A 13,306-nucleotide genomic window follows, 5' to 3' on the forward strand; every position below is an offset into this window, starting at 1 on the left:
AGCGGCCACTAATCATTGGTTTATACTGAAGTTGCTTCTGAAATGACTGCGACGCATGCGCGAAATTGTTCGACGTCATCGGAAATCTTGGCGGCAAGTTCGGCAAACGTAAAATCTGTGATGTGAAAACTTATGTAATAACAATCACGTAACAAGCATAAAAAACATGTCATCCAGATGTATCATTCTCAAACTTACAGTTATTCAACTAGGTAAGTTTCATTTGAAAGATAAGAATTTTATTGCATCTTTCTAACGGAAAAAAAAAGTTTGTAAAAATTTGTAAAGCTCATCTAAACCGACTCTTTAGTTAAAAAGAAAAAAAGTAGCATATCCTCTAATGTATTCACTATCAATATTTACTAAAAATGAGGATGCTACATTTATGTTTCTGCAGAAAAATATATGATCATAGACACTTGTTGATATAGTAAAAACAATTAATCGATACTGACAGACTGTCGGAAATAGCACTAGATCTATAGACTAGACCTGACAGTTGCTAATAAGATTAAGTTTAAAATTTATGTCCCCTTTTTTATTTTGACAAAACTATTTCCTCAGAAAGAAGGCTGCGGAAGATTATATCAGCCAGCGTTCTTTTACGTATGCAGGTCGAATGCTTCCTCTAATAAACTATTAGTTCTACTAATGGTGTATTTACGTAGACATTTTCTAATAATATTATATCTATTCTGGCAGACCTGTTTTAGCATTACTAAATGACAAGCATTAGAGCCTATTGGCAGTACATTAGCTGACCCTAAGCCCTGGATCTAAGCAGAAGGAAAACAACTTTGTGGACACATTAATCGTTGCTCTTTAAAAAAAAAAAAAAAAAGCAACGATTAATGTGTCCACAAAGTTGATGTATGTAATATTATATTTTTCATTGTTGCTCCCCCTTCAAAATGGGCAATGGCCCCTTGAATAAACTACTTTATGTCTGTCTTATATTTAAAAAAAGTAATTAAAAGCTATGTTCACAGCAGTTGTTTGGAATTCGTTGAAGATCTAGTTGAGTTCTAAGAACCTCTGGGGGCTTCTGTCTCCTCTTGGAAGAAGCGTAACGTTCCAGTCTGCGTCAAGTGTATCAATAGGGGCCACTCTATGGATCTCTCTGATGTCAAAGGCTAGTCAATCTAGTTTAACTGAACAGCGATGACGGTCCTTGGTCGCTGAGTGCTACATGCGTCTATTGAGACGATCTTCTTTAGCGCGTTGCTGGGCGTCACGACGGAATGTCTGATGTGATGCCTATTCAAAACTGAAAAGCTGGCAGGACAGCCTTGTCCACGAGAAAGTTTGGACGTGGACTCGTGTGTGTGTGGCTGACACTATAGCCTCTCTCGCGTTTTCTTGCGTATTATGAAAAGTGCATGGAATATGTCCCTTTTCTATTAACAGAAGTAAAATTTTAAGGGCTTTAGTTAACGTGAATGTTCATGGATGACTCTTTATTTTGTATATTGTGTGTTACAGCAGTCTGTGTTTACGCTGGTGAGTATTTTCAACAGTTTTCAACCAAATTAGTTTCTTTTAAATTACAATTTGATAATGTGGTGGGGGAGGTTTTCCTTCTCTCCAATTCCCTTTAACTGACCGTTTTAGTGTACTTATTGATAAGTTTGATCGAAACGTACCCGGACGAAGCCTCTCCTAATTAGCAAGTACTGCAATGTTAATAAAAGATCAGGTTTTTTAAACACTTTAGATTTAGGCTTCGTGAGTAGATTAGAGATAGAAAACTCGCAAAAGCTGCGCCTGAGTGGCAGAGACCTCATCCAATTGGGTGACATGATGGAAGGTGGTGGTCAGAGATTAACACCTCCAGTGTACGGAACATATGAAGTTCACCCTCCATCCGAGATGATGCATCTCTGTCTTCGGGACGAGTATTTGGTACATCATCGATTTCATTATCAGTTTTAAAAAAAAGTATGTAAAAGAGCCAAATAAAAATCAAGGTTTCTTTTATGCTGTAGATATTCATTTTTCTTAATTTTAAGTCATTTTTCTTTTCTTGTAGAATTCTAAGCGGCGGTTAGGCTTTAGTTTTCTACTTATGTCATGGCTATACGCAAACAAAGTATTATAAATAAAGGTTTTTCAAGTATTTTTTCAAATTTACCTTTGATCTGTAACACAGGTCCTTCCTCAAATATTTTGTGACACCCTTTCAGAGTTAGATATATGTTTAGATGCATATTATGTGCGATGTCAGGTTTCAGCAAGCGGTGGGCATGCTTAGAAACAGTATATCAATGGTGCTAAAGTGGGAATTGCGAACGCTGATTTTCTGCACTCGTTATCAGCTTTGATCAGTGACATCAGCGCCTCACGGAACTCGCCTAGGAAACCGCAACTAGTGTTGACACAGACTCGACCCTCACTGCAGCCCTACGGTCTGGCGCTATCCGATATGATGTGCAGTTCACCCTTGAACGCTGACCGAGATTAACAGACTGTCTCTGGTGAACTGAACATTAGTGCGCTGTTGCCAGGGCTGTTTCGTTGCTGGTGTAGCACACACCGTTCTAAATAATTTTAATTGTAGAAAAATCATCGATGCTTTAAGGGGTGGGAGTGGGGAATCCCCGCAACTCTTTACCGTACCATGCAACCTGACGTTGGAGCATAATCAAACCACCAGCTGTAAACTTTGACGGAATAAACTTGCAACATTGTTCTGACACAGAGCCTGTAATGGTCACTGGGTTAAAGGATTGCTCAATGTCATGACCAACGGTCTACATATGGTGACAAATGTTAACATGATGGAAGGGAGGGTTGACGTGATCCGAACATTGACGACTGCTTCTAGCCAATCGTTTTCCTTTGCTCAGCACCAACTTTTGCGGCTGGCTAACGAAAGAGAAAAGAAATACAAATGTCGATCAACAATTAAAAATGAAAGCGCTGTGATGATAAGGGGTAGGGAGAAGAGGGATAGGAGGTATTTGTAATCATGTATCCTACTTAGCACTGATGACTACGGACGCCAACTTCGAGTTTCGAAAGACAGCAGTCCTTCGGTGCACCTCGGACAATCCTGGCAGCAAAGTTTACTGGGAATCGTCCAACGGGACCCGAGTAGTGGCACTCAACCCGCACAAGCCAGCCAGATATGAGGAGGGAGCTAACGGGAGTTTGATCATCTGGAAGCCAAGTAAGTTGTCGATGAACAAAAAGTTGTCGTTAAAGGGAATACAATGTGCGTCGTTTTTTTTTAACCTGACAGCATTAAAAACATATTGATACTTCCGAGTAGCTAGCCTTGTTAACAATTTCACTGTTCATGCAAGCATTAGGACCCCACCCCCCGTCTCCACTCCTCCCAACACCCACACAGGTTGTCTTTAGTTTTTTTACAGCAGGTAACGACGAACACCAGTGACGCTGAGTGGCGTTACAGGGGGGCAGAATACATGAAGAAAGGAAGGGAACATAGAGAGGAGACGGTCATCACCGTGCTCTGAGGCAAGTGGAGGCTCTAACACCTCTGACGATCAGATCGTGCGTGCGTGCAGTACCCCCCCCCCCCCATCCTTTTACGAAATGTGCGAGTGCGAACGCCGTTCACTGTCAGCAGGGAGTTTGCCCCCCCAACGCCGAACATCTTCCTACGCCACTGTAAAGTAATGTTTAGTAAATATGTCCTTTAGCTTTAGTTTATACCACAGATTGCAATGGTCTTAGTAATTGTAACTCTTTTCTAACAAGATATAAATACAATCAATTTGCTCTGTTTTAGTTTTAAATAGCAAACTTTAAAGGTCTCAATATATTTTTTCACGAGATGCAATAATAGTAGAGGCTCCCAAAGCTCAAAGCTTTTGCATGTCTTCTTGGATATATGATGAATCACCCCTTTCCTAACTTGGTCAGGCCTAACAGAAAAAAATCTGTGGGATGAAAGGGAGTTTAATAAGTAGCTGGAAAATCTTCTACGGTCACGCCTTGCAAAAAATATAAAGGGAAACCCTTATCAGGCTACTGATTTTAAACGGACAGCCGTCATAAAATAAAAAGAGACCAGAAAAACTTGAGGCCCGAGGGTGGGGACGGTGTGGTGCAGTTGCAACTAGCGTCATTGTAGCTTTCAATGTCTTTCTGTGTACGAAGGAAACGCATCCAGCATGCCGCATGAAATTGTACTTGTTTGTACATGATATCTGCTTTTCGATAGTGTTTCAGGCCTACAATAACTACATAATACGGTTATGCGCGCACACCCACATACTCTCGCACACAGAGGCATTGATTTACTCCATGGACTTTTTCCACGTATATTATATACTGTATTGCAGGTGTACAGTTTGAAACACACTTATTCTCGAATAATAAGGTAATTTCCGCCATCTAAACATAAAGGATTGTTTCGTGTTTCAACAGGTCGTGAGACTGCTGGCCTGTATTACTGCTGCCAGGACTCTGCTTCTGGGAAGATTCGGAAGCCAGCGAATTTCTTTGGTCTGGGATGTTAACCTTTTTTTTTTGAACGTTCTTTTGTGCCATGTGTGCTTGTAACATTTGTAACATTGCAGACATTTACTAAAATACTAACATACTGTAATTCCTAGTAGCAACGAAGACAATTCATTGTCCCAGAATTTTAGTGATTAAATGTGAGAGTAAGACCACCTATTTATAAGAACACCCCTACCACGTATTCCTAGCTGTGCTGTAGCCGTTACACATCAGTATCCCCAAAGTCACTACTGCAATGCCATTACGAGAACACCTCTAACACGTTCTCTCAGCTCTTCCGTTGATTTTCGTCTCGAAAAGCTGAGCGTTTCCGTGTCTTCCAATCATGTCACATTTTGTCCTTTTCCTATACATGTCGCTGTTTGAGATCTCTTTCTGTGCGAATTAATGGAAATAGAACATTTATTCAGATTTAAGTGTAGATTGTCAATCATAGGGTGGGGACATTGAGTTTGACTCTCGCGGTTTTGTCAGACAGGTAGCAGCAGCTCCACCAGTAAATGTTGCGCGTCCACTCGAAGGAAGCTCCGCTGGAGCTCTTTCTTCCAGATCATGTCAAGTGTGTGGATAAGGTCAAAGAAAACCGCGAGTATCTTTTTTTCTTATTTTGGAAAGATGTTTTGAACTAGTGGACAAGTTGGTCTTCTGTGGTTCTGAACTTCCTGTAGCCAGTCTGGGTGGATATCACTTTGTTCGCCATGCAGCTCAGAATTCTGTAACTTCATGTGATTTTTTAAAATCTTTGTTTTTCTTAAGGGTCGGGGTGATTTCTGTTTCTTTCCAGATGGAGGACAGCTGGGCTCATTTTTTTTTTAGCAGATGTTAAAGATGTGAAACAGCGTCTCTGCATAACGCCAGTGACTCCACCTGGGCCGTGAGCTTTTATTGAGTTTCAATCTGGTGTTTTAGCTCATTCGTAGTGGAAGGCTTGCTCATGCAAGTGTCTGCAGAACTTGGGTCATCTGATTGTAACATGGTCGTCTCTCTGACGTCCTTGGTTCGCATTCTTGACATGTGACTTATAGTACATATCTGCAAAAATATTAGCTGCAACTTTTTCTGTTTTCAGCTGGTTAACCTGTTCTGTTACTGTCTTAGATGTCTTACGGGTTTGTCGTTGTTTATGTTTTTCATCAGCTTTCAAAGGCTTTCTTGTGTGTCTGGTGCCATATTGAGGCAGACTGTCTTTTGTGCCGGGGTTTGCTTTATTGTGATTTCAAGGTGAACTTTTTATTTTGTCCCTGGCCTTATTCAGGTTGTTGTGTAGGTTATTAAGGCTAAGAACTCTGGCCGCTTCCTCCGAGTGGACTAGAGACTTCTCTTGTTGCGATGCTGTGTCATCGGAATGACGAGTATGTAGTGCTGCTGCTTCTCCAGGGTCACGAGTAAAAGGATGGTTTCTGATTATCCAGTCTTTTACATCTTCAACTTTTTGTCGCCGAGTTAGCCCCACATTATAGCCGTTGAAATCTCTAGTCGCAATCCAGTTGTGCTGTTCGGCTATGATAGCTTATAGTTGGATGTTGCTTGAAGCGATGTCGATGGTCCCTGGGTTTCCTGGAAGGATTAGTCTAATTTCCAGGAATTCCATGTCGAAGTCATCTTTGCTGGAGCTCCCTGTGTCAATGGCAGGGGTTTTGACCAAAGTGAATAGAACTCTCTTGGGCCGGGTTTTCCTGCCTTGTCTCAAGGTTTTATATCATCTTGTGAAGAAGATGTTTGCTTGGGTCAGATGTGCTTCTTGAATGCAACCCACATATATGCTGTTTTCCTTCTGATAGCACTGGAGCTTCTTCTTTTGTATGCCTTCGTCATTCCAGTGTGTTGTTCTGAGCGCGTAATGTCCACCCGTTTTATTTTTGCCTCTACTAGGAGAAATAAGAAAAAGTCACAACCGTGGTCGGTAGGTGTGGGTGGGCACCGGCCACGATCTAGGAAGTCGATAGAAAGATTGTTTGACAGCCATGTGTCGAGAATGTGTGAGAAACCCGTTTAAGTTAAACTACTGCATTGCAGCCTGTAGGTTCCTGTTCCGGTGGTTTGATGAACTTGTGATGGGTATCAATTGCCCAGTTTGGAGAGTTTTCTACTTGCCCATAGCTGGGGGCATCATGGGCCTACCTGCCGCATGTCGGGTTCCTTGCAGTTTCCGCTTGTAATCACGTATTGCATAACAGTTGCAAATGACTTACTACGGAGAGGCTTGTTGTGCCTTATTCTCCTTTTCGCAGTGCTGATACCTCAATGCTAGCCAGTGGTGAGAGGTGGTGACCACGAAAGTACTTCGCCAACGCGTCACACATCAGTCTAACTGGCTTAGAAAGAGATCAAACACGTGGCATTATCAGTGTCTACAGATACGGCCAGTTAATGTATGGTTGTAGATCTCCCATTACTGTAGTCTTGACAACGTAAGCGTGTCCATGTGTATTCCTGTTTGTACTAATGATAAGGTACTCATTAAGCGCATGTCCCTGCATGATAGCGAACCCACCGCGCTTGAGAAACAGCAGCACAAGAATGAACATGGTTGCAGAGTTGCAAACTACAAACACTAAGGGGAGAGGAGTTAGAGACTGGGTGGTGGGGGGAAAAGGTGAGGAAAGGGAGATCACCTTCTACTGAGGTGTTCATATAGACCTAGATCTCGCGAACAAAAAATGGGAGGGGAATTTACTCTGAAGTGACAAAAATACTATCTTGTACCGCGTTCATTGCTGTTCTTTGTAAAATATCGCGTAGACCTCTAAAATGGATGAGCATTCAGGCAGCATTAGAGTCCTTTCCCAATAGCTTTCCACGGCGTTTATTTTCTGACATGATCTAACGGCTGTCGTGGATATCATTCCAGCCCTGACCCTTGTCGTGAGCATCCTGGAGATGAGTGCCTATGTGAACCAAGGAGATACTTTTGTCATGACTTGTCTGGTTTTGGGCCATCCGAAGCCAACAGTTAACTGGTACAAAGATGGCACATTAGTACAGGTAACTGGTCAAAAGAAAGCCTACAACCCAGTCTCTCTCTCTCTCACCGTTGTCACCGCGCGCGTGTGCGTGTATGTGTATGATGTAATCTATGTCTCGCGCAAAGCTAGGGCACATTACTGTCGCTAACATTAAAACCTTTTGCAATTTGAGATCCTTATGAGCGAGCCTCGTAAATATACGAGAAAAATATCCACAATAGCTCTTAGTTTAAAGACCTTATATTTTTCTTTGATCAACAGTTGCATTGCAGTTAGTACTTATTGTCACCGGCCTCTTAGTTACTCAAGTGAGTTACTCGCATTTCATCATTTTGCTAGAATAGCACGTTGCCACTTGTTCTCTTCTACTGAAAGCAAAAGAAATCAACGAACACATGTCACACTGGGCCTTTGAACTGAGTAGAACGTTGCTGATCGGCTGACTTTTCACATCGCCAAAACTCTTTTCAAATGAGTCTCGGTCCGTATACAATTTTGTGATTATAGAAAGAACTCTATAATTATATAATTAAATTGTATAGCTAAAACGCATTCTATAGCTATAGAATTGTCAGGAAAGTGATTCCTTCTGGGAATTTCGTACTATGAGGGCAGAGGAATAACGGAAGGTAAAGAAGCGAGAATATCTGGAGAAAAGCCCCCGCGAAACAGATGTGTGAACAGATATCACAGAATGTCCCAAGATGAAATCTAAACCCAGGCTTTGCATTTAATATTTATGGAATATTATTCATTTGAATCTATGTCCATAAGCTAGTCTGACCATAAACCTGACTTGCTTGTGTATACGTAGGTACAAACAGTACAACTGTGTGTGTGTGTGTGTGCAGCTCAGTAGCAGAATTACTGTCGAAGATACTTTCGTGAATGGAATTCCAGCACAGAATCTGAAAATCACCAACGTTCACTATGATGAAGGAGGAATATACACATGTGAGGCAAGGAGTTCGCGGCACCCAGACAGAGTGAGCACCGGGCGTCAAAGACTGCGCGTTATTGGTCAGTTACTCTCCTTTCAGGATGTGAAACGTAATAGCTATTGAGACTGTTCTGTAGAGATTTTAAGAGATTTCTTTCTTTTTATCCTTTCCGTCTTGTGTGATGCCTTATTATTGAAAATATGTAATTAGCTGTCAGACAGAGATCTACCATTGTACCTGATGGTCACCTTCTATGGCTGCCCCGTGTCCAGTCCGTGATCTAAAGGAAGGGATTCGCTTTTTAAACAGCATCCTATTCATATCTTCACCCCTGCCAACCCATAGTCAAATCAACCTTTATTGTCAGTACGTATAATTCAGCCAAAGACAGAAATTTTTTCTTTTGCTCTCAATCACCATACACATACAAACATACACAGTCATACATATGTAACCGAGTAGTGGGGGTTGTGGAGTGACGACAACAAACTTCCAACGCTCGAACAAAGGCAGGAACAATCAGCAGGTGTGCGACCCTTTAATACACGGGCTTGTACGATGGCCATGACTGCTTCGCATCGTCAGGCTGTCTCTTCTTTGTCGCATGTCTGTCCTCTCTCTCTCTGATCCGCCAACGTCTGTTCTCCTCTCTCTTTTCGTCTCAGCTCTGCCCTTATATACCTCTCGGAAGGACAAACTTTCCGCGATGCTCCTATACAGCCGGGCATACACATGAACTCCTAAGAAGGATGCCAAGTAATATGGTAGGCCTCCGAGTCCTTGTGCCTTTTATTTTGGATGGTGATTGCGGCTGGCACGAAGGACCTCTGGCAGGTTTTCTGATAAGTGGCTCTTTGTAGCTCCTGCACGAAGGCAACAACTGAAAGCAGGGATGGAAAGGGCGTGTTTGGTGTGAAGTGGTATTATATGCCATCTTGACTGCATGAAGGTACAAGTCAGAAAGTGGATGCTGTGATGTACCAAAAATTTTATTTGCTTTATGGATGACTCTGGCCAGGCTTGCCTTGTCTTTTGACGAGGAGGTGACCATATCAGGCGTCGATGTTAAATATGAGAATGCTCTCAACAATTAAGGGACACGTACACAGTTTCCACGCACAGAAGAGCTGACGTTGAAGCTGCGGAGTTTCCTCAAAAGCTACAGTCTTTGCTGGGCCGTATTGTATATTGGTGCACGTGATCACTAAAGGAGAGCCTTCCGTCTATTACTGTACCAAGGTACTTAAAATTGGCACTCTGCATCTGCTATCCTTTGATTGTGTTCTGTGCCACTCTCCTAAGTCAGTCTGAGCAGTGTCGAGCTGATTTTTTTTAAAGATATGTCTGTCACCGTCTTCATTTGAGAATTTTCGTAATATCACAACAAACCGTGATATACATGAAAGGCCATGGGTACGGACGTGTAAAGCAATCAGTACTGATGAGTAATTGACTATGCCTGCGTACACTGCAGTATGCAACGTTTGTTCGCTATTAGAAGTATTCATTTTTCAACACCACGCACCTGGATCGCCGCCTACATGGATTTACTTAATTCTTATTTTGGTGTGCTTATGTTTCTGCGGTAAAGTAGTCTACAACTTGCGGATACGAGGTAACGTCTCATGGTCTTCATGAATGAGAATCTGGAAAATGTTAACCTTAAACTGATCACAAAGTTCTGATTACGTATCGCAGATGTAGTTACTCTACTCACGACCATTAAAAAAAATCATATCCTATGTTTGAACATTTTTTCCATACATTTTAGCATTTGTTACTTTGGATTCTAGCATCTTTACTTTCTCCACTACAATAGAACAAAACACCGTCGGTATTTTTTTTATTATTAGGACAGAGGTATACTGCCTAGCTCTAGTGGAGGACGAGGTGTATTACATATATTTTTTTTTAAAAACAGAATAAACTCTTCATAATCATTTTTCTGCTGTTGTTTTGCTGTATATCTGCTTACTTCTCATGACTTTTCTTTTAATTTTGACAGTATTTCTGATATGCTTGGTACTCCTTTCTCAGTAGAAAGTTAGTTGTCGTTTGAAACACATTTACTTATATAGATGTAACTCTAGAATGCCTGAACTATAACCAACAGAACAAGGTTAAAAGCACATACAGTAAATTTTCTGATAGGGAATGCAGGTTATAATTGTATTTATGTCCAAAAGTCTAGAAAAATCTTTCATTATTTACTCAACATTTTGTTTCTCTTTCTCAGACAGGTATGCCTTTACCTGGCCATTATTAGGCATCATTGTGGAATTTCTATTAATTTTCACAATCATTGTCATTAGTGAATACAAGAAGAAAGATGTGGAGAGGTATTGTGTTGAATTGGATTTTCTTCTTCTAATTTTGTTCTTTTCCTCCTACTTTTGTATCACCCAAGAAGTCACACGTTTGTGAGAACTGGTGGAGATATAATGATGGCTGTGTGCTCCCGTTCATTGCTTAGAGCATACTTTGTGAGAGCTGTAAACATTTCAAAATGATGTCAATGATGAGGTGTTTGTCTTTTCGCAAAGGTGATCAAAATGATTGCTTATTATATCATGCAATTTATCTGCATGTTTCATAATTTGACAATTTAATCTTGTACAAATATCAGATTTATGGAAATTAAAGAAAGCAATGGAGATGTTTTTAGAATTAAAACTGAGTACATGTACTGTGAAAAAAAATCCACACCCACTTAAAAAAACAGTTGAACAATTTAAGCCATTTGCATTTAGTGACAGTCTAAGAACAGAAACTAGACAAGATTAGGATGTTTTCTAATGTAAGAGAGTTTTTTTTTTGTCTATTGCAGTGAAATTCAAGAAGTGGAAGAGAAGCCAATTCATCATCATCGTAGGAGCAGAAGCCAATCAGTCCCAAAATAAATATGCCAAAAGCCATTACTGACAGTTTTGGAGATGTATGTCATGAAAGTATCAACAGGAAAGAGCATGAACAAATGCTATAAAAACAGCTAAGAAACTGCACATTCAGCATGCACGTGGGTGTGCATGAATGCGGATGTGTGTGCATGTGATGTAGGCAACAAAACCCTAGTGCCATTTTGCAAAGATGTCATGAACTCAAAAGTTTATTTTCTTCATGATTTCCAAACCATTTTTACTTTTGTTTTTATCAAATTGGATATTAAAGACTAATTTGTTTCTTTGTTACATGCAATGTATTGAATATTTTTGTGGTTTTTATTAAATTTAACTAAATTGAACAAGTCTTGACTTCAGATCTGATTCTGGATATTACAAAATAGTGATAGTGTTATAGTGCTACAGAAATGTAATATGGGTAATAATAATATGTTTATTTATATAGCGCTTTTTCCCACCATTAAAAAACAAGCTAAAAGCACTTTACTATATAAAAAAAACACACACACATAAACATTATAAGAATGGATGTTGGTCTCAAAAACAGTTGTAGAATTACTATATTTGTGACCTTTGCCTTTCACAGACAATAGATGATAGGCATAGGCAACACTGTCAAACTGCATGATGACCACTTCTGATGCTGATGATTCATTGATGTTAAGAGTGACTGTCACCTTGTTTTCCTGACAATGGTGGGAAAGTGATGCCATAAAGCTGACTTGCTGGTGGAGAATCGGACAGTTGAGCTTTGGAACATGCACAATGGTTTGTTAATGATTTGTCTGACATAACTTTTGTCTCTCTTGTCACTCTTGAATCTATGAACTTTACCAGCTACTAGTTTTAAGAAAGAGAGTATAGTAGCAAACTCAAAGACCTAAAAAACAAGTTGCCTTTTTCAGCATCAGCATCTATCAGATTAGTCTGAGCGGCATATTTCACTGAGCTTCCTGGAGATACATGTCAATCATTGCAGACTGGTCTGTACTCCATGCAAAGCTTGCTGTGATAGCTCAAAATTCTGAAGAAGCTGGAGGAAGATAATCAGATTTTGAAGTTGACATTGCTGATGTGTAGATCTCAAATCAACGAGTTATACACCTATACACCATTGACTCGTGGGAACTGAGGAGGTCCCTGGTCTGTTTGAGAAGCTGATTTCCAAACAAAGAAAGTCTTAGCCAAAACTCTGACCTCTCATTCTCCCCCGACCCAAAACAACTAACTCTAATACAAAGCTCTACCACAATAACTTCCTAACATCAATCGGGAACCCCCATTAAGACCAATGCCCACCAACCTTCTCAGTTCCATACATACACTGCTCTGTGTGCATATGCACATGACAAAAAAATCCAGGTTAAGTATAATCCATCCTTGAAATACAAATATATTCATGTATAAATTATTACTAATTACTGGCAGCTGTACTTTTGTCATCCATTTACGTCAAAATGTGCTAGTGGTGATCTCCCATAAACAATGAAACTTTCTGCTGGTTTTAGCTGAATGTTTTTGGTTTTTTTTATTTGCTTTTGGCAGTTTTTTGTGGATGTCCTTTCACACAAATCAATAGTGTCATATTCATGTGAAAGATTAATAAAGATGTAGGGTTATTTCATAAATGTGGGTTTGGGATTGCAGACAACAACAGAAAAGGCTGATCGCACTATACAAAGACAATACCATATGAGAATTTGACATAAAAGTACTACACAGTCTGCTACTAGCTGTACGTATATCAATGTATATGTATATATGTTCTTCTAAATTGGAAATGATTATAATGTTAATTTAAAGTGAGAAATTGTATAAAGTGTCGCACGCAGCAGAATTTGCTATAGCAAAGAACTTGCGCCTTGTCGCAAAGCATTTAACTGCCATGCACAGATCGACAGAGCTAATACTAATGCTTTTGACAATGCAACGATAAAAAAGGCTTACTCAATCATTAAATTTTTCTTGAAAAATATGAATGTTTGGAGAGTACTACTCCATTTCTAAG

General features: G+C 40.2%; 1 protein-coding gene across 3 annotated transcripts; it reads left to right on the forward strand.

Annotated features, from left to right (window-relative positions):
• The first annotated feature begins 35 nt into the window (after positions 1-35).
• On the forward strand, positions 36-11,619 carry LOC112560483 (zwei Ig domain protein zig-1-like). 3 transcript variants are annotated; one of them, XR_003098545.1, is made up of 8 exons: positions 36-212; positions 1,483-1,500; positions 2,984-3,169; positions 4,396-4,473; positions 7,343-7,476; positions 8,309-8,477; positions 10,639-10,737; positions 11,226-11,619. XR_003098545.1 is itself a non-coding variant. In XM_025232376.1 (8 exons), the coding sequence occupies exons 1-8, from the start codon at positions 167-169 to the stop codon at positions 11,296-11,298; spliced, it is 807 nt and encodes a 268-aa protein (XP_025088161.1). In that variant the 5' UTR covers positions 36-166; the 3' UTR covers positions 11,299-11,619. The 3 variants fall into 3 exon arrangements, 2 of the variants coding, with proteins under 2 accessions (XP_025088161.1, XP_025088162.1); XM_025232376.1 differs by having other exon boundaries at positions 10,635-10,737; XM_025232377.1 differs by lacking the exon at positions 10,639-10,737.
• Positions 11,620-13,306: the final 1,687 nt, after the last annotated feature.

This window comes from Pomacea canaliculata, linkage group LG3 (genome assembly GCF_003073045.1).
Source record: "Pomacea canaliculata isolate SZHN2017 linkage group LG3, ASM307304v1, whole genome shotgun sequence".
NCBI classification, from domain to species: Eukaryota; Metazoa; Mollusca; class Gastropoda; order Architaenioglossa; family Ampullariidae; genus Pomacea; species Pomacea canaliculata.